The following is a 26,862-nucleotide window of genomic DNA, read 5'->3' as shown; positions in this document are numbered from 1 at the left end:
AAAAACTTCAAAACCTGACATTAAGTATCCAGCGAACTAATAGAGACAGCGGAAGGCCTCTAAGGGCAACTTAATGCATGCCGAGTTTTACCTGTTTATGAAGTTTGAAAGGCTCAAAGTCATGGAAAAATTTATGAAAACATTTTAACAAAAAATTTCCGAGCACCAATACAATCTAAAACTTTTGGATTGAAAAAAATAAGAGCGCTATATTAGCCGGTTGAGAAGATGAAAGCGGTTATTAATAAAGAACCATTCATTGAAATGTGTACTTTGTATTACAAAAAGTTAAAGTGCTTAACTCACATGTAAATGTAAATTATATCCATCTATTAATAAACCGACAAAATTGTAGAAGAAAATTGATAAAGCATTAAAAATCATTTGATGTTAATTCGAGAACTTCACATTGTGATTGAAATTATTGCATCGTTTGTGCATTTGTTTTGTTGATTAGAAAATGAGTTCAAGTCACAGTTTTGTTATAGCGCAAGATGCATCAAAATAGGAGCATATACTCGTGGACCACCGTTGCCGCTGGGACTTGAGTTGGTTATTTAATGAAAAGTAGGATTAGTTGAGAGTCTTAATGACAGAAAATTGCGTACTAATGGTTGCGCATCACTGGAAGTTTATGCTTGTATTGCCATTTTAACGAATAACTAAATACTATACGAAAACGAAATAACTAAAAACGAATTAGTATACATTTGAGAGAACTTTAGTTTCAACTTTTTAGGGTACTTAGTAACATTAGAGGCTCCTTTCTCAGCAGCCAATAAGATTGCAGTTTGTTATGGGAAGAGTAATTACGTGGGTTTTTGATAAAGCTTTCACGTCTATTTATCAGTTCATTACAACTGAGCTAGGTTGCAATATGTCGTAGCTCTTAGAACTGTGCAAAATTATCTGATATGGTGTGGCGAATATCTAGGAGCAAATTTTCAGAACAGAAAATTTCTGAAATTTACAGTTTTTGATTTTTTAAGTTTGGATTTTGTGAGCATTTCAAGTATCAATTGGAAATCATAATTTGGAGTGATTTCCTCGAAAACAACTTTTTTAACAATGATTTCTTTATTTATCTTTTTAAATCAATTTGAAAATAAGGAGGAACTCATTTGGCATAGGAGTCTCACTTGCGCTTTTTTTGCATATTATTGTCTCACTTGCTCTGTTTATATAAATATTATTGTTTCAAATTTTCGTTTTAGAGCTACACTTGTGGGAATTTAGCCCCAAACTTAACCACTTATTAGCAAAATTTTTAAATTTCCGATTTTTGTGCGCATTGGGGCCTAAACAGCTCGTGTTATAATAAGTTTATTTGGAGACCCGAGACCAGATGACCAATGATGAAAAAATATAAAAATGAACTTGTATGAAGCAAAACTTAAACTCTTTTTGAGTAAAAGGACGAAATGAAATAGAAAATGAAGTGATTTTATGCAAAAATTCCATATAAAAATTTTAAAATTGAACAGAAGAACGACAAACATTCATTAATTTTGCAAGTGAGCTCAACTGTTACCATTTTTGAAGATCAACGGAGACATCTTGGAAACTAATGCTGCATACTTAACAAAAGTATTAAAATAAAATTCAGCAAAAATTTTCTCTGCCGCCTACTTTATAAGGAAGCTTGCGAAGCATGCGAATGTTTTCGGCAGAGCAAATGCATCCACAAGTGTTCCCTAGTGATGAGCGGATTCAATTCTTGCGAAAATCTTGTAAGATGATTCAAAACTTGCAAGTTTCTTGCAAGACTCTTGCAAAATATCAAAATCGTCAAAAAAGTAAATCAGATACTAATGTTTTAGCGAACACCTTTGAAGCCAATTCTTATTTACTCAACAAGTTACAAAACATTATTGATGAAAAAAATTTTAGCCCGCATTCAAAATCTTCTAAGGATCTCGCAAGATGATTCAAAACTTGCAAGGTTTTGAATTCAAATACACTTTTCCGTCAAATAGCTTGATTGATCTCGAGCCATTCAAATTCTTCTTGTTTAAATTCAACATGATCAAAACAACAAAATTAGTTTCATTTCTTTTATCTTAATTTTTTTGGCAGAAAATTTTTATAGGGAAACCAACAAACGGATTTTTTTCTTTGATATTTCTCAAAGAACCTCACCAAACTAATTGTACCACACAATCTGCCTTCAAATTTTGTTGCTACAAAAATTTTCATAATTAGAAGCAGAAAGGAGCTCTCAGGTGGCCTTTTCATAAGCTGATTTTGCTGCAAATCCAGGAACTTGTTTAAAAAACTAAAATTGATCCGGCGAATATCTAGGAGCGAGTTTTCAGAAAAGAATAATTTCTGAAATTTTCAGTTTTTGATTTTTTAAGTTTGGATTTTGTGAGCATTTCAAGTATCAATTAGAAATCATACTTCTGAGTGAAATCATACTTTCACTAGAGTTGATTTTGTTGCAAATCCGGGAACTTTTAGAAAAAGACAAAATTATGCCAAATTTTAACGTTTTCTACCTTAAAGCAATATACTGTCATAAAATCAATCTTTAAGACATTAAAGGGCAAGGAAAAAATGTTTCAAACAGGTTTTCAACGAAATCTCCTTGTATTGCACATGCGTGGCTCTTTTTTTCTTCTTTTTCTTCTTTTTTTTCAACTTTACAATGTTGATGTGCTGCAAATTTATTACCAAATTCACTAATGGTAGATAATAGTTTCCTCTCTTGTAGGAATATACAAGTCATTGTTCCTGCAACATCTAGCAAATTTTTTCCCGCATGCGGATGAAAAAAAATTGTTCGGGGAAGCTTTTCAGTAAGTTTTATACTATAGACACGTTTCCGTAGATTTTTTACTATAGTTATGAAAGTCGTTGAAACTTTTCTAACACAATGTTTGAGTGCAGTAAGCGTTAGAGCACAAGAATATTGATAAAAGTAGCAAAATTTTGATGATATGCATTATGTGCTATTTTGCTGCTATGGAGTTTGTATGAAAATTTTCTTTTTATATTTAGAATCAACATTTTTTTCATTCTCTATGTCTCACGAACAGCTGAAGTTTGATGAAATGACCATTGAGAGATTTTTGTTTTGTTTTGTAAACTTTTTATATTTTAAAAAATAAACAAACAAATTCATGAAAGGATTGCAATAAGGGTAACTAAAAAAATTGCATGACAAGAAATCTTAACAGTTTGACTTCTGATCTCATGTTTTTTTGGCCGAAATTGGCCTGGCGTTATTTTGTTCCATTTGAACTCTGTTGTATATTTTATGTGATTTTTTCAGACGTTCCATTTTTGCGCTAGACCGAATTTTTCTAACTCATTGCCTTTTTCCTGAATTACAACTTGGGTAAAGATAAAATTTGATTATATCCTATAGCAAGATAACTACTAAAAGAATCATTTCTTGCATCAAATTGGGGATCATTAACGCAATAATTTGCAAAAATGAAATAACACAAAATACGCAGTGACGTGAGGCGTCTGAAATGTTTTTACCCGGTTCGAGGTTTATGGGTAATTTTTTGTAAGAAATGCGGTGAATGTGGTGAATTTTTGTAAGAAACGCGGTGATTATGGTGAATGCGGTGAAAAAAAATAATTCAACGTATTTCACCGCATTACTTCTTGCAGAAAATTTTCCGCGAAATTCACCACACTTTTTACAAAAATTGACCTCATCGACTTTTGTGCCAAATTAATGTAAGAAATGCGGTGAATGCGGTGAAAAAATTCACCGCATTTCACTGCAATTCTTACAAATATTCACGGCGAAATTCACCACATTTCTTACAAAAATTCACCGCATTTGTTTTACAACCTTTAATGAATCTGCTTTAATTTGACAAGAAATATCATAGAAGTGAGTGACAGATGGCGAAGTTTTAGAAAAGTTTAAGAAGTTTTAGAGGTTTTAGAAATGCAGTATGTGAGAGGTCCGAACCCCTGTCCGAAAGTTTACTTTTTTCGTAAGAATTTCGTTGAAAGCGGTATAAATGAATAAAGCAAAAAGATGTAAAAAATACGCCGTGAAAAATTTTTATCGTCACCTTATTTCACCGCATTTCTTACGAAAATTCACCGCCAAACCTAGACCCGGGTAGCCATTGTTTGTTTCTTTCAAATCGTTTTCGGGCACAAAAATCTCGTAAGATTTTTTATTTTTTTGCTTACATATTCCACATTTGTTGTTGGAAATTAGTTGAAATCAGCGTGTTCGCACATAATGATGCACTGACTTTTAAACCCGCGACCCCCACCCCCACTCGCACCCCCAATTTCACACTATGACTGTGTTTTTTAAGTTAATTCTCTGCTATTGGCTTAATTCATCACAGAATCCACCATTTGTTCTCTGCTATCCCTGATTTGTAGTGAATTTAGACATAGTAGGTCGCATAATATCGGCAGGGTTCTCGCGACATAGGATGATATTGATGGCGTACAGAATCGGTTTCTGGAATGACCGGACTGTGAACATGATTATGATTGGGTTCAGAAGGGAGTATGAGTACTTGATTGGTCGAGTCAATGCTTGTAGAATGTAGTAGGGCACCTAAAAGTGGCAGGAAAAATTGAAACGGAGATCAGAGTGATTGATTAATCATACTATATAATTCTTCTGTAACCTATGTGCCCTACACCCCCATCGCATAGATTTATAATTACTGTTTTCGCACCCTAGTACCCCAGTTCTTGTAAGATTGTTATCTTGCAAGAACTGGCACAAAAATGGTTATCTTGTAAGAAATAGCACAAAAATGGTTATCTTGCAAGATCTGGCACAAAAATTGTTATCTTGCAACAACTGGCACAAAAATGGTTATCTTGCAAGATCTGACACAAAAATTGTTATCATGCAAGAACTGGCACAAAAATGGTTATCTTGCAAGAACTGGCACAAAAATGGTTATCTTGCATGATCTGGCACAAAAATGGTTATCTTGCCAGAACTGGCACAAAAATACAAAAATGGTTAACTTGCAAGAACTGGCACAAAAATACAAAAATGTTTATCTTGCTAGAATTGGTACAAAAATGGTTAACTTGAAAGAACCGGCACAAGAATGGTTAACTTGCAAGAACTGGCACAAAAATTGTTATCTTGCATGATCTGGCACAAAAATGATTATCTTGCCAGAACTGGCACAAAAATACAAAAATGGTTAACTTGCAAGAACTGGCACAAAAATACAAAAATGGTTATCTTGCAAGATCTGGCACAAAAATGGTTATCTTGCCAGAACTGGCGCAAAAATGGTTAAATTGCAAGAACTCGCACAAAAATACAAAAATGGTTACCTTGCAAGAATAGACACAAATATGATTAGCTTGCAATAACTGGCACAAAAATGGTTAATTTGCACGAATGCCACAAAAATGGTTATCTTGCAAGAAAAGGCACAAAATTACAAAAATGTTTATCTTGAAAGAACCGGCACAAAAACGGTTAACTTTTAAGAACTGGCACAAAAATTGTTATCTTGCAAGAACTGGCGCAAAAATGGTTATATTGCAAGAAATTGCACAAAAATGGTTATCTTGCAAGATCTGGCACAAAAATGGTTATCTTGCCAGAACTGGCACAAAAAGTGTTATCTTGCAAGAACTGACACAAAAATGGTTAGCTTGCAAGAACTCGCACAAAAATACAAATATGATTACCTTGCAAGAACAGACACAAATATGGTTAATTTGCAAGAACTGGCACAAAAATGGTTAACTTGCACGAATGCCACATAGCTGGTAAACTTGCAAGAAAAGGCACAAAAATACAAAAATGGTTATCTTGCAAGAACTGGCACAAAAATGGGTAACTTGAAATAACCGGCACAAAAATGGTTAACTTGCAAGAACTGGCACAAAAATACCAAAATGATTAACTTGCAAGAACTGGCACAAAAGTACAAAAATGTTTATCTTGCAAGAACGGGCACAAAAATGGTTAATTGAAAGAACAGGCACGAAAATGGTTAACTTGTAACAACTGGCACAAAAGTTGTTATCTGGCAAGAAATGGCAAAAAAATGGTTATATTGCAAGAAATGGCACAAAAATTGTTATCTTGCAAGATCTGGCACAAAAACGGTCATCTTGCCAGAACTGGCAAAAAAATGTTTATCTTGCAAGAACTGGCACAAAAATGATTAACTTGCAAGAACTGGCTCAAAAATACAAAAATGGTTACCTTGCAAGAACAGACACAAAAATGGTTAACTTGTAAGAACTGGCACAACAATGGTTAACTTGAATGAACCGGCACAAAAAACGTTAACTTTGCACGAACTGGCACAAAAATTGTTATCTTGCAAGAAGCGGCACAAAAATGGTTATCTTGCAAGATGTGGCACAAAAATGGTTATCTTGCCAGAACTGGCACAAACGTGGTTATCTTGCAAGAACTGGCACAAAAATACAAAAATGGTTACCTTGCGATAACTGGCATAAAAATGGTTAACTTGCAAGAACTGGCACAAAAATACAAAATGGTTATCTTGCAAGAACTGGCACAAAAATTGTTAACTTGAAAGAACCGGCAAAAAAATGGTTAACTTGCAGGAACTGGCACAAAAATTGTTAACTTGCAAAAACTGGCACAAAAATACAAAAATGGTTATCTTGCAAGAACTCGCACAAAAATACAAATATGATTACCTTGCAAGAACAGATACAAATATGGTTAATTTGCAAGAACTGGCACAAAAATGGTTAACTTGCACGAATGCCACATAACTGGTAAACTTGCAAGAAAAGGCACAAAAATACAAAAATGGTTATCTTGCAAGAACTGGCACAAAAATGGGTAACTTGAAATAACCGGCACAAAAATGGTTAACTTGCAAGAATTGGCACAAAAATACAAAAATGATAAACTTGCAAGAACTGGCACAAAAATACAAAAATGTTTATCTTGCAAGAACGGGCACAAAAATGGTTAATTGAAAAAACAGGCACAAAAATGGTTAACTTAAAAGAACTGGCACAAAAGTTGTTATCTGGCAAGAAATTGCAAAAAAATGGTTATATTGCAAGAAATGGCACAAAAATTGTTATCTTGCAAGATCTGGCACAAAAACGGTCATCTTGCCAGAACTGGCAAAAAAATGGTTATCTTGCAAGAACTGGCACAAAAATGATTAACTTGCAAGAACTGGCTCAAAAGTACAAAAATGGTTACCTTGCAAGAACAGACACAAAAATGGTTAACTTGTAAGAACTGGCACAACAATGGTTAACTTGAATGAACCGGCACAAAAAACGTTAACTTTGCAAGAACTGGCACAAAAATTGTTATCTTGCAAGAACTGGCACAAAAATGGTTATCTTGCAAGATCTGGCACAAAAATGGTTATCTTGCCAGAACTGCCACAAACGTGGTTATCTTGCAAGAACTGGCACAAAAATACAAAAATGTTTTACCTTGCGATAACTGGCATAAAAATGGTTAACTTGCAAGAACTGGCACAAAAATACAAAAATGGTTATCTTGCAAGAACTGGCACAAAAATTGTTAACTTGAAAGAACCGGCACAAAAATGGTTAACTTGCAGGAACTGGCACAAAAATTTTTAACTTGCAAAAACTGGCACAAAAATACAAAAATGGTTATCTTGCAAGAACTGGCACAAAAATGGTTAACTTGAAAGAACCGGCACAAAAATAGTTAAATTGCAAGAACTGGCACAAAAATTGTTATCTTGCATTGACTGGCACAAAAAGGGTTATCTTGCAAGAACTGGCACAAAAATACGAAAATGGTTAACTTGCAGGAACTGGCACAAAAATGGTTAACTTGCAAGAACTGGCACAATAATGGATAACTTGCAAGAACTGACACAAAAATGGTTATCTTGCAAGAGCTGTCACATAAATGGTTAATTGCAGGAACTGGCTCAAAAAAGAGTTATCTTGCAAGAACTGGCACAAAAATGCTTAACCTGCAATTGGCACAAAAATACAAAAATGGTTACCTTGCAAGAACCGGCACCAAAATGGTTAACTTGCAAGAACTGGCACAAAAATTATTATCTTGCAAGAACTGGCACAAAAATGGTTATCTGGCAAGAACTGGCACAAAAACAGTTATCTTGCAAGATCAGGCACAAAAATGGTTATCATGCCAGAACTGGCACAAAAATGGTTATCTTGCTAGAACTGGCACAAATCGCTTAACTTGCAAGAACTGGCACAAAAATACAAAACTTGTTACCTTGCAAGTCTGGCACAACACTGGTTAACTTGCAAGAACTAGCACAATAATGGTTAACCTGCAAGAACTGACACAAAATTGGCTATCTTGCAAGAACTTGCACATAAATGTTTCATTGCAGGAACTGGCTCAAAAATGTTTGTCTTGCAAGAACTGGCACAACAATGGTTATCTTGCAAGAACTGGCACAAAAATCGCTATCTTGCAAGAACTGGCACAAAAATGGTTATCCTGCAAGAACTGGCATAAAAACGGTTAACTTGCAAGAACTGGCACAAAAATGGTTATCTTGCAAGAACTGGCACAAAAATGGTTATCTTGCAAGAACTGGCACAAAAAAGGTTATCCTGCAAGAACTGGCAGAAAAATGGATAACTTGGAAGAACTGGCACAAAAAACATTATCTTGCAAGAACTGGCACAAAATGGTTGTCTTGAAAGAACTTGCACAAAATTGGTTATCTTGCAAGAACTGGCACAACAATAGTTATCTTGCAAGAACTGGCACAAAAATCGCTATCTTGCAAGAACTGGCACAAAAATGGTTATCTTGCAAGAACTGGCATAAAAAGGGTTAACTTGCAAGAACTGGCACAAAAAAGGTTATCTTGCAAGAACTGGCACAAAAAAGGTTATCCTGCAAGAACTGGCAAAAAATGGTTAACTTGGAAGAACTGGCACAAAAAACATTTTCTTGCAAGAACTGGTACAAAATGGTTATCTTGCAAGAACTGGCACAAAAATTCTAAACTTGCAAGAACTGGCACATAAATGGTTATCTTGCAAGAACTGGCACAAAAATGGTTATCTTGCAAGAACTGGCGCAAAAATGGTTAACTTGCAAGAACTGGCACAAAAATGGTTATCTTGCAAGAACTGGCACAAAAATGGTTATCTTGCAGAAACTGGCAAAAGAATGGTTATCTTGCAAGAACTGGCACATAAAGGGTTATCTTGCAAGAACTGGCACAAAAATGGTTATCTTGCAAGAACTGGCGCAAAAGTGGTTAACTTGCAAGAACTGGCACATAAATGGTTCTCTTGCAAGAAGTGGCACAAAAATGGTTAACTTGCAAGAACTGACACAAAAATTGTTAACTTGCGAGAACTGGCACAAAAATGGTTATCTTGCAAGAACTGGCGCAAAAGTGGTTAACTTTCAAGAACTGGCACATAAATGGTTATCTTGCAAGAACTGGCACAAAAATGGTTATCTTGCAAGAACTCGCAAAAAAAAAATGGTTAACTTGGAAGAACAGGCACAAAAAACATTATCTTGCAAGAACTGGTACAAAATGGTAATCTTGCAAGAACTGGCACAAAAATTCTTAACTTGCAAGAACTGGCACAAAAATGGTTATCTTGCTAGAACTGGCGCAAAAATGGTTAACTTGCAAGAACTGGCACAAAAATGGTTATCTTGCAGGAACTGGCACAAAAATGGTTATCTTGCAAGAACTGGCACAAATGGTTATCTTGCAAGAACTGGCAAAAAAGTGGTTATCTTGCAAGAACTGGCACATAAATGGTTATCTTGCAAGAACTGGCACAAAAATGGTTATCTTGCAAGAACTGGCGCAAAAGTGGTTAACTTGCAAGAACTGGCACATAAATGGTTCTCTTGCATGAACTGGCACAAAAATGGTTAATTGCAAGAACTGACACAAAAATTGTTAATTTGCGAGAAATGGCACAAAATTGGTTATCTTGCAAGAACTGGCGCAAAAGTGGTTAACTTGCAAGAACTGGTACATAAATGGTTATCTTGCAAGAACTGGCACAAAAATGGTTATCTTGCAAGAACTGGCACAAAAATAGTTATCTTGCAAGAACTGGCACAAAAATGGTTATCTTGCAAGAACTGGCAAAAAAAGGTTATGTTGCGAGAACTGGCACATAATTGGTTATCTTGCATGAACTGGCACAAAAATGGTTATCTTGCAAGAACTGGCACAAAAATGGTTATCTTGCAAGAACTGGAACAAAAATGGTTATCTTGCAAGAACTGGCACAAAAATGGTTATCTTGCAAGAACTGGCAAAAAAAAGTTATCTTGCAAGAACTGGCACATAAATGGTTATCTTGCAAGAAGTGACACAAAAATGGTTATCTTGCAAGAACTGGCGCAAAAATGGCTAACTTGCAAGAACTGGCTCAAAAATGATTCGCTTGCAAGAACTGGCAAAAAAATGGTTAACTTGCAAGAACTGGCACAAAAATGGTTATCTTGCAAGAACTGGCACAAAAATGGTTATCTTGCAAGAACTGGCGCAAAAGTGGTTAACTTGCAAGAACTGGCACATAAATGGTTATCTTGCAAGAACTGGCAAAAAAATGGTTATCTTGCAGGAACTGGCACATAAATGGTTAACTTGCAAGAACTGGCTCAAAAATGGTTCGCTTGCAAGAACTGGCACAAAAATGCTTAACTTGCAAGAACTGGCACAAAAATGGTTATCTTGCAGGAACTGGCACAAAAATGGTTATCTTGCAAGAACTGGCACAAAAATGGTTATCTTGCAAGAACTGGCAAAAAAAAGGTTATCTTGCAAGAACTGGCACATAAATGTTTATCTTGCAAGACTGACACAAAAATGATTATCTTGCAAGAACTGGCGCAAAAATGGTTATCTTGCAAGAACTGGCAAAAAAAAGTTATCTTGCAAGAACTGGCACATAAATGGTTATCTTGCAAGAACTGACACAAAAATGGTTATCTTGCAAGAACTGGCGCAAAAATGGCTAACTTGCAAGAACTGGCTCAAAAATGATTCGCTTGCAAGAACTGGCAAAAAAATGGTTAATTGCAAGAACTGACACAAAAATTATTATCTTGCAAGAACTGGCACAAAAATGGTTATCTTGCAAGAACTGGCACAAAAACAGTTATCTTGCAAGATCAGGCACAAAAATGGTTATCATGCCAGAACTGGCACAAAAATGGTTATCTTGCTAGAACTGGCACAAATCGCTTAACTTGCAAGAACTGGCACATAAATGGTTATCTTGCAAGAACTGGCAAAAAAATGGTTATCTTGCAGGAACTGGCACATAAATGGTTAACTTGCAAGAACTGGCTCAAAAATGGTTCGCTTGCAAGAACTGGCACAAAAATGCTTAACTTGCAAGAACTGGCACAAAAATGGTTATCTTGCAAGAACTGGCACAAAAATGGTTATCTTGCAAGAACTGGCACAAAAATGGTTATCTTGCAAGAACTGGCAAAAAAAAGGTTATCTTGCAAGAACTGGCACATAAATGTTTATCTTGCAAGACTGACACAAAAATGATTATCTTGCAAGAACTGGCGCAAAAATGGTTATCTTGCAAGAACTGGCAAAAAAAAGTTATCTTGCAAGAACTGGCACATAAATGGTTATCTTGCAAGAACTGACACAAAAATGGTTATCTTGCAAGAACTGGCGCAAAAATGGCTAACTTGCAAGAACTGGCTCAAAAATGATTCGCTTGCAAGAACTGGCAAAAAAATGGTTAACTTGCAAGAACTGGCACAAAAATGGTTATCTTGCAAGAACTGGCACAAAAATGGTTATCTTGCAAGAACTGGCGCAAAAGTGGTTAACTTGCAAGAACTGGCACATAAATGGTTATCTTGCAAGAACTGGCAAAAAAATGGTTATCTTGCAGGAACTGGCACATAAATGGTTAACTTGCAAGAACTGGCTCAAAAATGGTTCGCTTGCAAGAACTGGCTTAAAAATGGTTAACTTGCAAGAACTGGCACAAAAATGGTTATCTTGCAAGAACTGGCACAAAAATGGTTATCTTGCAAGAACTGGCACAAAAATGGTTATCTTGCAAGAACTGGCAAAAAAAAGGTTATCTTGCAAGAACTGGCACATAAATGTTTAACTTGCAAGAACTGACACAAAAATGATTATCTTGCAAGAACTGGCGCAAAAATGGTTAACTTGCAAGAACTGGCTCAAAAATGGTTCGCTTGCAAGAACTGGCACAAAAATGGTTAACTTGCAAGAACTGGCACAAAAATGGTTATCTTGCAAGAACTGGCACAAAATTGATTATCTTGCAAGAACTGGCGCAATAGTGGTTAACTTGCAAGAACTGGCACATAAATGGTTATCTTGCAAGAACTGGCACAAAAATGGTTATCTTGCAAGAACTGGCACAAAAATGGTTATCTTGCAAGAACTGGCACAAAGATGGTTATCTTGCAAGAACTGGCAAAAAAAGGTTATCTTGCAAGAACTGGCACATAAATGGTTATCTTGCCAGAACTGGCACAAAAATGGTTATCTTGCAAGAACTGGCACAAAAATGGTTATCTTGCAAGAACTGGAAAAAAAAGGTTATCTTGCAAGAACTGGCACATAAATGGTTATCTTGCAAGAACTGGCACAAAAATGGTTATCTTGCAAGAACTGGCGCAAAAATGGTTAACTTGCAAGAACTGGCACAAAAATGGTTATCTTGCAAGAACTGGCAAAAAAATGGTTATCTTGCAAGAACTGGCACAAAAATGGTTATCTTGCTAGAACTGGCACAAAAATGGTTATCTTGCAAGAACTGGCGCAAAAGTGGTTAACTTGCAAGAACTGGCACACAAATGGTTATCTTGCAAGAACTGGCACAAAAATGGTTATCTTGCAGGAACTGGCACAAAAATGGTTATCTTGCAAGAACTGGCACAAAAATGGTTATCTTGCAAGAACTGGCAAAAAAATGGTTATCTTGCAAGAACTGGCACAAAAATGGTTACCTTGCAAGATTCTGGCAGAAACCTTGCAAGATAACCATTTGATTTCGATCCCGGTCGGTACGAATTGTAATGGTATGTATAGATACATATACAATCACACTTGGGGATCATGATTGCGTTCAACTGATGAGGTACTTACAGAGTGACCATAGTGGGCCTGTCCCTCAAAGTACTTCACAATTTCTGGGTCGTCATCAAACAGTCCTTCGTACACAATTACAGAGAAGCGAGGAAACCACAAAATCACCCACAGGAATGTAGTCACCAGGAACGCCACCGTCAGATTTTTGTTCCGGTTAGCGTTCTGCCGCACTGTCCAGAGTCGAATCCCTACAAGTAGAGCCAGATATCAGAAATTCTGGATCTTTTCCTTTTGTGCCCCCCGCTCCCCCCCCCCCCGCTTAGTGCGTGCAAACTATTCGCTTCCATAGACGCACTTGCCATATTTTTTACATAATGAAGTACTATGCAATCACATTCTGTGTAACTTTGGGTGTATAACGTATTGATGGGGGGGGGGGGGGGTGATGGGGGATATACCGTCAAAGTATTCTTCAGCTAATGATAGTCATGCAAACCGGTAAGGTATTTTTCGATCACATTTATTATAATCAGACTGATGGTTTAACCCCCTATCAATTCACCCCTCCCTCGTTTCCCCACAATTTTAATACTTTATGTAATTGGTACAATAATCATTTGACCATACCTTAGTGGGCCGTGGGACTTGATATGATCACAACCAAATATTGGATTAGTTTTCCACTTATTTAAGAGAAAAGATAATTCCAATATCTACTGCTAACTTGCGGGGTGAAAAAATTGAGGGGTGAAATAATTGAGGGGTGAAATGATATATAAGTGAAATGATACAGTGTGTTAAGATTTGAGGGGTTAAATGCATCGGGGTGAACCGAAATTTGCAGAAAAGTATTATTCTTCTGCTAACAAGGGTGAACAAAGATTGAAATTAAAAGTGGAATTTTGGGGAATCACTGCAAAATTAAAAGGGATTTTCTAACCTACAAGTGTGTAGAGACAGATGCAAATTGCAGCTGGGATTGCGAATAGAATGAAACCATCGAATATGTATCGAGTTACAAAGTCAGAGTAGTAAGACTTGTCACAGTCCCGAGGGTCATAATTGGTCACGAAGGTCGGGATACTTGCAGCAAAGATCAACAGAATCACCATCACTTTCAAAGGATAATGTTTCCTTTTTTTTAAAAAAAAATAATAAAAATCGATGTGAAAAATTGTTAAAACTTTTTAAAGCTGAACTATCGACTGCACAGTATTAGTGAACAGCATATGTTATGAACAATTTCAAAAAATTGACAAATAGCCTTTTTTCATGAAATGTTATAATGCATTGAAATGCGTGAAGATTACATGAGGCTTTGAAGCAGAAAAGAAAACCAATTCTGCAGCAATTTTCTAAATTCTTGAAGATGGAAAGCTTGTGTTGAATGATGAAAGACCCAGATTGAGGTACCAGAACAAAGTGACCTCTAATCAAGAAATTTCTAGACTACGCCTTCCGATCAGGTGATGCCAGAACCAAGCAGCTTGATCATAGCTTCATGCGAGCCAGATTTTTGTGCCACTTTTATTCAACACAAGTTTTTCGTGCAATTCTAGTGGGACCCACGCTCCCTCTGATCCGATCATCCGGCTTACTCAGCCCTCAGATCAGAATATTCTTTCATACTTGTTCAAGTTACTTGACAGATGAAAGTAAAATATGAAATTCCAACCTAAAGTATTCAACTGAGCTTGGGGAAAAATGGTACACCTTGTTAGTTTCATTGTTGAGGCAAAGTTGTTTGAGAACTTGAGGCAAAGATGTTTCTGAATGTTTTAAAGAATTCATACTTGTTTTGCGTTGCTTTAAAATATTTGTTCACGAGTTGTTTGCTTTGAAGTGTTTTAAAATTTACTTAAGGTTGTTTTAAACAGCTTGTTTTCAACCCAACAAAAAAAGTGGTAAAAGGATAAAAATGATGAAAACGATTGAATAAAAATTTGTCACTTATTGCTATGTGATTAGACTCTCGCGCGACCATCATCTTATCGTTTATGCTATTTGTGATCAAAATATTTTCAGGCTTTGGCCCCTGATCGTGTTGCTGAAAACTCAAGCGGCCTATCCGGACCCTGCAGTTTGAACCGTATTGCTTGAGTATGGGGAGGATCATGCCACACCTTTACAAAACCATGCGACAATAATTCAAAAAAAAACAAATCACAAATTTTCAAATATATATATATATATATATATTTTTCGGCAAACTTTCGAGCCGCCAAAAAGTGTTCAATGATCAATTAAGAGTTTCCAAAAAGATGGCAAAATAAAATATTTTTTGGGTGTTCGGCCCTATTCAAATAATTCTTTTATTATTTGATGTCTTGAAACATGTTTTCTCATAGGATCTGATCAGAATATCAAAAATCAAATATGTGAAACTAGAATTTTAACTATGCTAATTCACAGAAAGTTCCTTGATAGGAAACTACCATGAATATGTTTTCCTCTATTGTCATAACCAGCAATAAGCGATCAAACAAATGAATGCACTCACAAAAATATCTTCTGCGCGCTTTGTGCAATTTTTCATCAATAAAAATCAATAATAAAATCAATAGAAATAAATGTGTTTTTGACGTCGGATTCTGGAGGAAATTGATTTTTCCTCCTTTGAGATGCATGAATCACACCTAATGTGATCAACAAAATTGTCCAATTAGAATCCAAAAGTTATTTATAGTTGCTGCAAAGAAATTTTTTCGGATGAACGTTGATGATTAAAAATCGGAGGATTGAAATAAACATTATTCTTCGTTCCTGATAAAATAGAGTCCCTAGTCGAGACCGGATGGTTATCTCGCAGGAATCTGTCAGAAAACGATTTATCTGGCATAATTTGCCTGAAGAATCACTATAATGCAAGATTATAATAAAAGAGAAAGAGTTATTTCCGGTTGAGCTGCATTTCAATTGGTTTATAATATCTAATCTACTCAAAATATTTTATCAGAAAATTATTTTCAGTACAGTGGTCTTGACGATTTTATAAAAGGGCACGAAAAATTATGAAAACACATTAAACAGAGCTGGATGAATTTATTTATTGTGCCTCAATTAGCGCTATGTTAGTGCACAGTAAACTAACGTAAAAGAATTCCCAGAGAAGAATCAGTTTCAAAGATATGCCGAGAAAAGTTTTCATAATACATGAATCTTACAAAAAGTTGTTACCTTTTATTAATTTGATTGAAATTATTTATCTTGTATGACCCAGGCACAAAATTGTTTATATTGTGGTAATCTGGCAGATAAATGGTTATCATGTAGGAATCTACCAGAAATTTCTGGTAGAAGATGCATCGTCTTGTAAGAATCTGCCAGAATCTGCCAGATTGATTCCTACAAGAAAACCGTCCATTTTCAATCACAAAGTTTAACAATGCTTATCATGAAATTTTTGTAGAAGTTTGATTTGTAGAAGTGATTATCAGTGAAATAAAAAAGATTTCCTATTGGTTATCAAATGTAATCTCGTGTGCAGCAATGCATTTGCTAGATTAAAAGAAAACAAAAAAAACTGTACACCATGCTATTTAAATCTTTTCACAGAACTCTAGATGTAAATCAAATTTCAAAGCCATAAAATGTTGCTCATTTTTCCTCAAGCCCAACTTTTTTTTGGAACAGTCTTCATTACTACAAAAAAGTCTTTCGTCGGTCAAAATTGAATACATTAATTCGGTACGGAACCTGAGTTGTATTCGGTAATCATCTATTATTAAACCAGTTTAAAAAATAGTTTAACATGAAAAAAATGCAAAAAAAAACATTTTCCTGTGAGACAAGCGCAAATGATGCGCCGTTTGTTATTGGTCAGAATCCGTTTTGACCAACCAGACTGACACACCATCAGATACCTCTCCGCCGCCATTATCAACAAACATGGCGCTGTACTGTAATCATTCGCAATGTCCAAAATAAATTCCTGCACACATTTCAACACTGGGGGGTCATCTCCGAGCCAAGTTGATCGATACCATGTAGCGAATCTTCCGCTGAGAAAGTAGTCACCGTCCGATGTTCCATGTCGGACGATGACGTCTTGCATGCTTTTCCAGAACAGGACAAATCCGCAGCTGAGAAGGTCGCACATTGACTGGAACGCGATTGGGAAATATTTCCAGTCCCGAATTTGTTTGACGAAGCAGATGACAGCCAGAAAGTAACAGTTTGAAACTGCGCAGAAAGACGCCATGATCAGCTAAAATTCAGGTTGAGGTCCGAAGTTCAAGAGTAAATCAGTTCTTAATCATAAATGAATGATTGTTTTTATCTACATTGTTGCCAGTGCCGATGAAATTTTTGGAACTGCAAGATTAGCTTTTTATTGGTATGAGTATAAAATAACAGAAACTCTTCTCTTTTAAAATCAATTTTTTAGCCTTTGCTCAGAAAACCAGATGAACGAGTATCTTTTTCCAAAAAAAAACTTTTAAAACAGCAAGGAACACTAGATGGCGTTTTCAAATTAGATTGTTTCCTCCAAAGTTGTTTCTATGGTCAAGAAAAAAGAGCCAATTGTCAAGAAAAAATGTTTAATGAGAAAAAAGGATGAAATAAAAGTTGTTTTTTGAAAACTCCATTTTTTAAAAAAATTTTGACATCTATCAGTTCTTAATCAGTTCTTGATTATATTCCAGATTAAAATCACTGCTTACTTTTATTCGTTATATTGTTCAAAATGTAAAAACTTTGAAATCTTTGGCGTAAATAAAACCTAAAAACAGAAAAGAAAAGTTAATTGCGGAAATTTTAATCTTTAATATTTGTTCAGCAAAAGGTTTTGAAAATGTCTTCTCAATGATTGAGTCAGTTTATCCAGAGCTTTATTGTTGTACCACATTTGTATCTCTCCGCAAATTATATTACTCGGCCAAAATTGGCTCAACAAAAAATGTAGAGCTAATCAAAAAATCTCCTAATTTTCAAGCAAATTTTGAGAGTTGGAACGATGAGCTGATCAATAACACAAAACCGCCAAAACTCTGAGTACTTTTTTACATATTATCCACTTACTTCATAGAAGTCTCCCCCGAAGATGATTGACTTCTCGTGTTTCTTGAACCAGATGAACCCTGCATCGTATTTATCATCCTCAGAGTCATAGTCCAGAGTGGAATCCAAGCTAAACAAAAGTTAAGAAGAAAGCTAAGAAGTGCCCACGAATATCAATATGAGTCACATTTTATGAGTCAGCCTGGAACAAATTGCCTTTATCTTTATTTTTTTAAGCAAATAAGCGATTCTGCAAAAATTTACGCTATATCTTTATTAGACGTTCAATTCGTTTAATTTTTTCTTAGTTGTATTGGGTTCAATTGCGTTAAAGGTTGATATAATTACTGTCGATGTGTTTTGCGATTTGAGATGATAATTGGAATTTGGGAAGTGTTTCACAGCTTCAATTTTGATGACTAGCTCTTTGTCTTTGCAAGAGCTTCAGCAGAATTCAATCAAATATTTTTTAGAAATTTGTCTTCATACGTATTTTGAGTCAATTTTTGCCAATGTGATTATACCATTACGCCGCAGAGGTTTATCCAAATTGCCAAGGGAAATTTGCCCGATATGAGTATCTCTTGTCCATTTTTCCTATGCTAATACATTGAAAATGCAACATTATTGGGAAAAAAGATACTTAAGCAAAAACGGGCAAAATTGAAGGGAACTGCGCAACCCGTGTTCGCAAAAGTGTCCAAATTTTAACCTTGAAATTGAGATACAAGCAATATCACGAATCTGCTCGATTTATGTATCTCGTTTTCGCACGCAAAGTAACTTTACTTCGCGCTGAATGTATCTAATTTTGCAAACTGAATGTATCTATAATCCTAAATTTAGCCTAATTTAATGCGCGTTTATTAATTGATAGGAATTAAGTGATTAATAAAAGCGGTTTAGAGGTCCATAATATACCATAAAGGGCTCCAATTTATCACAATGTTTTTATTTGATGTGGGTTGTAAGGTCAAGAAAAGGATTTGGCATCACTCAAAGCTTTTTTAAAGGACTTTTCAGAAAATTTGACAAATAAATTTTTTTCCTATAAATACCTGTTTCTTTTCTGGGTGATGGAAAATGAAAACAGCATCAGCTGATATTATTGATCGTCTCCTCAGGCTTCTACTCGTATTCAAGCATCATTGTTTTGAGATATTTTTTATCAAAATTTGACAAAAAAAATCTTTCTGAAAAATCACTGATGTTCAATTTTTTCTTTTTTTTGCCTTGGCTATTGGCTATTTGAATTGGCTATTTCATTAAAAAACCTAGTATTCAGGTAAATTTTTCTATCTATTTGATTTGGCTATTTCATTAAAAAACCTAGTATTCAGGTAAATTTTTCTATCTACAGAACGAAGGTTTGTCCTGTATCAACTTACTAACTCCTCTTATTTGTCCATAAGAAAATAAGATTGGAGAGAGGGAAATTTCGGCAAAAAACACATGTGAATTGATTACTGTTTTTTCTTGCTTGATTCAATTTGATGAGTGATTTGCATTTGAATTCAGCAAGTTGAATTGTTATATTGAGTTTGTTCAAAATTTTGTGTCTATTTAGAGGCCTACGGGTGTTCAGCATTTTTTTTGACAAATCCGTCAATTCTGCGTCTCTTTTGGATGTCCGTTATTTCTTATTGCAAAATACCTCCATTGCTCGACCGCCTTTTGCGTCTTTTTTATAGGTTTGCAGGGGTCTATTAATTTTTCTGAGTCTATTTACAGGATTAAAAAAGTCTAATATTTTTAAAGATTCCGTCCTGTTGGTGCATCTCCTGTAATGATACTAGAAAAGAAAAAAGTGGATATCACGCATGTAATGACTTCCACTAAAAGCCAACGAAAACCAACGTTCTATACACATTTTTTGTTTTTTGTTTAATTTTATCTTTAAATCGTTTTAAAAGCTTCAAATCACATTTGCATGCTCAATTAAAAGCTTTAAATTACTTTTGCATGCTCAAAAGCGCAGTTCTAATTAGGATCAATTGCGAATTAGAGACAAGTTTAATGCAAAAAAAATACTTAAAACGAGTTGAAACGTGCTACTACACTTGTCACCAATTTCACAAATTTAAAGTATCTCAATTTCGCAAAACTGGCGTAACCACTTTTGCGAAAAATAAGATACAAAGCTTGTCTCCTAATTTTGTTCATTTTATTTACTTCTCGCGCCATTTTTACTAAGGCGGAAATTTTGGGGTATACATCTGCGTCGTAATGACAGCGACATTATAAGCGTCGATCTGTAGCCTTTTTAAAAAGAATTTTGCTCTTTTTTTGAAGCTGGTTTCCCTTTTTGTCCTGAAGTGTATTTGAATTGACAACTGTTCATGGACGAGTTGTTAATGGATTGAATTCAGGTCGAATACCGATTTAAGCCTAGTATTGAGCGGTTTTGTGCTTATTTTTTACATTCTGTAAAACTATTAAAATACTGTACAAGGAACAATTGTTAAAACTGCCAAGGTAATTACAGTTAATTCACGGTTTCTTTTTTAAAAATTAATAAATTGATAGCAAATTTACGATTGTATTAATACTTGTTCTTGTACTGTTGACGCAATAGCCGGGAGACTTATTGTCTCGGGTCGTTCAAAACTAAACTAGCTTTGAAAGAAACTTACCCATCAACTGAAGAATTTCCGCTTATCATTCGAAGCGGATTTACAGTCATTCTGTAACTCAAAAATAATGTTTCAAAATCTTTTTAAAAGCTTTTTAATATCGGTAAAATCAAAATTCTCCCAAATCACTGAGCTCGAAAATTCCGATTCAGATAATGGTTATCCCATAGAGTGCTTTAATTTAGTAATTACTGAGTTAACCAATTATAACAATTTATCATTAGTCCTCTTCCACTTCACTTTCGATAAGGAAGTGGCTCCAAGATCTTGTTAGTTGGCTGGTTTCTTAATTAGAACGTAGAATTTTCGGAGCCAAAAATTCTAAAACCTGTTTAAAAAATCTCCATTTTAGGAGTCAAAACCAGAGCAATTATATATGCTTTGTTGATCAATAATTAGTTTCAAATCGCGCTGTCTAATGAGCTGAAAAGTGAACAATTTAAAATGGTGGAAAGGTAATGAAAACTGCAAATTAAACGGGCTCAATTAAACGGAACAATACCACTGGCTTTAAGACCACAAGGCTCTGTAATATTTAGGGAAAATGACTAGACCACATCGGGCAATTCTAGAAAAAGCTTTAAAATGTTTGATTATGGCTTAATTGTGGAATGAGCATTCCTTTCTGGGAAATCAAAGAAGTATTTGGTGTTTGAATCTTTGTTGTTCGAGTGATGAATATTGTTTGAAACAAACGTGTCAAAAGAAGCAATTGAAAGGACAATATTGTCACTTGACAGCCCTAAAGTGCTATACAAAACATTTTACTGTTAAAGTAGTGGTCGAATGCAAGTTTTGAATCTGCACAGGGCGGCATTTTAAAAATGAGAATTAAATTGTAGGACACAGCAGTATTTAGAGGTCATTATATCAAGTATAATCATATAAGGAAAAGTCTAAGCGTTCAAAATGAAATCGGAAATGTAGAAGTCATGATTTGTATGTAACCACGTTTCAGCTTCATAAGCTTTGTTGATTGTCTATATTACAGTTGATTTCTCGATATGCTTCCAATACAGTAAAAAATATATACCTAACGTTTTAAGGGGAAAGGCGTATTTAGATAATAAGTTAGGATTCCCCTACTCCTACAATGGTGACCCTTAACTATTAACATACGCCTAATACGGAAGCTAACTACCTATTTTTCCCTCACGATAATCAAAATCAAATTTAATCGTTTTATTACACAAAATTCGAGTCGAACTTTACCTTTGCTCGACTTCTTAAATTTGTTTCCTTTCCGAGGCCCCGTTATTTTTTCCCATTACCGGTTTTACGGCGATGGATGATTCGAGGGGTGGCCCGGTAGGTACAGGTTTGGGGGGTTTCGGTACGGTAGGTTCGGGTTCGGTAGGTACAGGTCAACGTTTGGTAGGTAATGGTCAGGGTTTGGTAGGTACAGGTTCGGGTATGGTAATAACAGGTATTGGTATGGCGGGTACATGTATAGGTACAGGTTCGGGTGACGCTGGAGGTTCGGTAGGTACAGGTATGGGGGACAATTTCCATCAGGATCCCAGACTCTAGCTGGAGCAATTGATCCAAATATATTGCTCGCTCAACAACATATAGGTTCAGGAGGCTACGTTAGAAGAGTTTCTGTGAAACCTCCTGTTTTCTACAGGTCAAATCCAATTTTCTACAGGAATCTCAATTTTTCCTTGCCGGAATAACAAATGATGAAACAAACTTTCATCACATACTTGCTGCAATTCCCGAAGACGTTGCAATCAATCTTCCAATGGGCATAGACAATTATTGTGACATTAAAGAATATATCTGCGGCATATTCCAGAAGTCAAAACAAGAAATGATTGAAGAAGCCCTGGGAATGATTTCATTGGACGGCCAAAAACCTTCATTGTGCTTAATGAGAATTCAAAGAAAGCTTGCCGAATGCAACTTGACCTTAGATGACGATGTCATAAAGCACAGTTTAATGCAAGCAATGCCAATTTCTGTTAAAACGGCACTCTCAGCACACCTAGAACTTCCCGTTGAACAATTTGCCAAATTAGCTGATACCATTTACAGCTACTCAAACACCATAGTTGCCACACCTACTCCAAACGTATTCGCAGCCTCAGCACAAAAGATGCCAACAAGATCGTTGTACAATCAGCATTCAACAAAAAGCAACCAACCTATTAACATATCAAAGCCTAACAGGTCAATACACATAGACCTTTTTCACAGCAGGTCAAAGGCCAAAATTTTGTCGTTATCATCTCTATTTTGCTGAAAAAGCAAAATCATGTAAACCTTGGTGTCAGTGGCCAGGACAAAAGCCCAAAAAACATCGAGCCAACGTCTCGAACAAATTCTCCAGCAAATCAGTCAAACTAGTAACCCCTAGTTTGTGTGCGGCAATCTCTGGGGCAAATCTTTGCATTCGCAAAGCCGCAAAATTAGGAGACAGTTCTATTGATTTCATAGCAGACACTGGTTCAATGACTTCAATAATTATGCCAAATTTTATTAATACAAACTTCGTTACTCCTACTGTAACAAAATTTAGAACAGTTGATGGAGAAGCAATTAAAATTTTTGGCAGAATATCATTATCAATTTCAATTCCCTCTTTGCGACGAACATTTACTTTCACATTGTTTGTAGCAGATGTCAAAGACAATATTCTTGGCTTAGATTTTTTGAATGAATTTAAAATAACAGTTAATTGTGATAACCTCACCTTAATTGACAACTTAACAGGTCTTTCTACGAGACAATCTTTAACACCAGTTGACAACAGCCACTTATCAGTCCAGGTTGTTAAAAATGACTTTTCTTCAATTAAAAATGATAGACTAAGAGCGATTATGGAAAAATGTTCTGATGTTTTTGGTGACGTTAATTTTGGTGACGAAGGAAAATATAAAACAGTCCACAGAATTGAAACATCCGGGAAACCAGTTTTCTCTAAACCAAGACAGTTGACACCAGAAAAACTAAAAATTGCCAAAAATGTTTTTGATGAAATGCAACGGCTTGGTATAATACGATCATCCAAGAGTCCTTACTCCTCACCTTTGCATATGGTTCCGAAGAAAGAAAGTGGCGATTGGAGACCCTGCGTTGACTATAGATCTTTAAATCACATAACTGTCAGAGACAGTTATCCAATGCGTCAACTTTCAATGGTTGAACTTAATGGCAGAACAACTTTCAGCAAACTTGACTTGATCAAAAATATCATCAGATACCAATTCACTCGGATGACATAGAAAAAACAGCCGTAACTACACATTTTGGTTTGTTCGAATTCATCAGAATGCCATTTGGTCTCAAAAATGCCGGGAAAACATTTCAAAGATTCATTCACGAAGTTGTTCAGAATATAAAAGATGTGTTGGTATACTCAGACGACGTATTGGTAGCATCCTCTGATATTGAGTCGCATCTTGAAACACTTGATCTCCTGTTGACAAGATTAAATGAATATGGCTTGCGTGTAAACCTAACCAAGTGCAAATGGCTTCAAGCAACTGTCGATTTCTTAGGATTTGAAATTTCATCTGAAGGAATTCAACCACTTGCATCAAAAATTGAACGTCTGATTGGTTTGGAAGAAACGAAAAACTACAAAGAGCTCCGAAGAATAATGGGAAAGTTTTCTTTTTACAGGATGCATATCCCACAATATGCACAAATTATTGAGCCTTTACAGAAACTTCTTAATGAAACTCAACCACTAAAGAGAAAAAGAAGAAACAAAAACATTTATGATTGGTTTCACCAGCATTCAGAATCTTTCAGTAAAATTAAACAGGCCTTGAGCAAATCTGTACTTCTCCACCATTTATCACCAGATAATACCATGTCATTAACAACTGATGCGTCAGAAACAGCCATTGGTGCAACTCTTCATGAGGTATCTAGGTCAGACAAAAATCTACCACTAGCTTTTTTCTCTAGACGCCTAAGTCAAGCAAAACGCAATTATAGCACATTCGACAAAGAATTGCTTGCAATTTAAGCTGCCACTGTTAAATTTCGTTATCTCATAGAAGGCAGAAAAACCGTTGTCTTCACGGACCACAAACCTATAGCTTGCACTTTTCGTCGAATTAGCGCGTCCAATAACCACAGTCCTCGACAAGCCAGACAGATTTCTTTTATAGCTGAATATATCGATGAAATTCACCATTTAAGTCAAAATATCGAAATTCACGGTTTGGAAAATATTGTTGCCGACCATTTATCTCGTCCTCCATCAGTTGATACTAAAGAACAATCCCAAATCGTATCCAGCGTCTACATTGACGTTTTTGATTTGCCAGAATTAGCGAAAAGACAATCAGAAGATTTTCGTACTCAGATGATTAATGACCAATTTCTGCAGTTCTAGATTCTCCTCATAGGTATCTTGTAACATTTACAGACAGAATGACAAATTGGTTGGAAGCACAACCTGTATCATCAACTACAGCTGATGTTATAAGTGATGCCTTCCTAAATTCATGGTTCTCTAGATTTGGCGTGCCTTTGTACTTAACAACAGACAGAGGTTCTCAATTCGAAAGTGAACTCTTCGAATGCTTAGTAAAAACTATTGGCTTTTGTCGGCTAAGAACAACTGCTTATCATCCTCAATCAAACGTTCAGATAGAAAGATTTCATAGAACACTTGAAGAGGCTTTAAAGTCGGCTAAAAGCGATTGGCTCAGAGCCTTGCCTATTGTTCTGTTTGGAATTCGAATTAAACCTGACGAAAATGGAATTTCTGCACTATCAGCCACCACTGGTCTTGATGTTCTAATCCCAAACTCAATAGTCAACAGTCAATTAGAAAACCTTTCACTTGAGTATTTTCGCCAGCTACTAAGTCCTTTAGACCTTTTAGTTTTCACTTCGGAGAGAAAAACAAAATCAAGTTCCAAAGACAATGTCTTTATTCCAAAAGAACTTGCTAAATGCTCTCATGTTTTGTTACGCATTGATCGTGTGAAACAACCATTAGAAGCTCCATATTCAGGTCCACATGAAGTAGTCTCTTTCAATCATGAGTTGAACACAGCCCAAATAAAAAAGAATGGTTTGACCCAAACAGTTAGTATACAAAGTTTAAAATCATGCAAATTACCTTTAGCCGTTAAAAAATCAATGAACCGATAATTTCTACAAAAGAGAGCCAAATTAACAACAATGTTGAGACATAATCAACTTTACAAGAGCGCTATTGTCTTTGCAATGAGCCTTACAATCGAGCAATGCTCAAATGTTGTGACAAAAATTGCCTCATTGAATGGTTTCATTTAGATTGTGTTGGCTTAAGAGCACATCCAAAAGGCTCATGGCTCTGCTCAATATGCAAAAGCCCTCTTAATGTCAAGCATGTGCGCAAAGATTCTGATGAACTGAGCAGTGATTGAACAACTTTGCCTTTTTGTTAATATAATTGCAGCTTTTATTTTAAATTTGCAGATTCAGTTTGCAACATTATCCTCCCCATTTTTATTTTTTTTAGGTTAGTTATTACACTTTTGTCCCCTGGACTCCCCTTTGAATTGTCAAAAATCATAGCTGCTGTTATTTACGAAAGTTAAATATTCGTAAAGGCAAGTTTCTTACTGAAAAGATCAAAGTTTCCCCAAATTTTGGCATATTTGAACCATTTTCGCTATTATTTTGTCCTCTTACATGACTAAAAATTGGCCCAATTCTGCATACTTTGCTTTCTATTAACTAGTTATTGATATTAAAACACTTTATTTGTTTTATTTCTTTATTTTTTTTTAACCAATTTTGCTGATTTTTCATTTTTTTTTGACAATTTTGCTTATTTTAGGGTTTTTTTTAGCTTATTTTACTATTGGGCGACGTGGACAACCTACTGAGCGATGTGGACGAGTTATTGGACTATGTCGGCAACCTATGGGACGATCTGGGTATTATTTTGTTGGTTATTTTACGATATTCTGGGTATTTTGCGAATTTTGGTGGGTATTCTATTTTTGCGGTGTTTTGGGTCTCTGACACTCAGGAGGGGGAGATATGTAGGACACAGCAGTATTTAGAGGTCATTATATCAAGTATAATCATATAAGTAAAAGTCAAAGCGTTCAAAATGAAATCGGAAATGTAGAAGTCATGATTTGTATGTAACCACGTTTTAGCTTCATAAGCTTTGTTGATTGTCTATATTACAGTTGATTTCTCGATATGCTTCCATTACAGTAAAAAATATGTACATAAGGTTTTAA

The 26,862-nt window shown here is 35.5% G+C and overlaps 1 protein-coding gene across 1 annotated transcript; it reads right to left on the bottom strand.

The window, feature by feature from the left end:
* Positions 1 to 4,309: 4,309 nt before the first annotated feature.
* Positions 4,310 to 20,739, bottom strand: LOC142340658 (uncharacterized). The gene is made up of 6 exons (XM_075391348.1): positions 20,657 to 20,739; positions 18,045 to 18,153; positions 16,797 to 17,229; positions 13,963 to 14,136; positions 13,080 to 13,270; positions 4,310 to 4,546 (listed from the first exon to the last, which is right to left on the bottom strand). Exons 1-6 carry the CDS (start codon positions 20,704 to 20,706, stop codon positions 4,349 to 4,351), a joined length of 1,155 nt encoding a protein of 384 aa, XP_075247463.1. The 5' UTR covers positions 20,707 to 20,739; the 3' UTR covers positions 4,310 to 4,348.
* Between the last annotated feature and the right edge of the window lie 6,123 nt (positions 20,740 to 26,862).

The sequence above is a fragment of the Convolutriloba macropyga genome, chromosome 6 (genome assembly GCF_964194025.1).
Source record: "Convolutriloba macropyga chromosome 6, txConMacr16.3, whole genome shotgun sequence".
Lineage (NCBI taxonomy): Eukaryota > Metazoa > Xenacoelomorpha > Acoela > Convolutidae > Convolutriloba > Convolutriloba macropyga.
The sequence above is the reverse complement of the archived record's forward strand: the minus strand, read 5'-3'. Positions and strand labels throughout refer to the sequence as shown.

Excerpts from the sequence above, each read along its gene's own strand:
- LOC142340658 (XM_075391348.1), bottom strand. The coding sequence starts at position 20,706 with ATGACTGTAAATCCGCTTCGAATGATAAGCGGAAATTCTTCAGTTGAT. Across the intron at positions 18,154-20,656 it reads GGAAATTCTTCAGTTGATGG|CTTGGATTCCACTCTGGACT; the intron begins GTAAGTTTCTTT and ends ACTTTTGTTTAG. Across the intron at positions 14,137-16,796 it reads CGCTTGTCTCACAGGAAAAT|TGATGGTGATTCTGTTGATC; the intron begins GTTTTTTTTTGC and ends ATCCTTTGAAAG.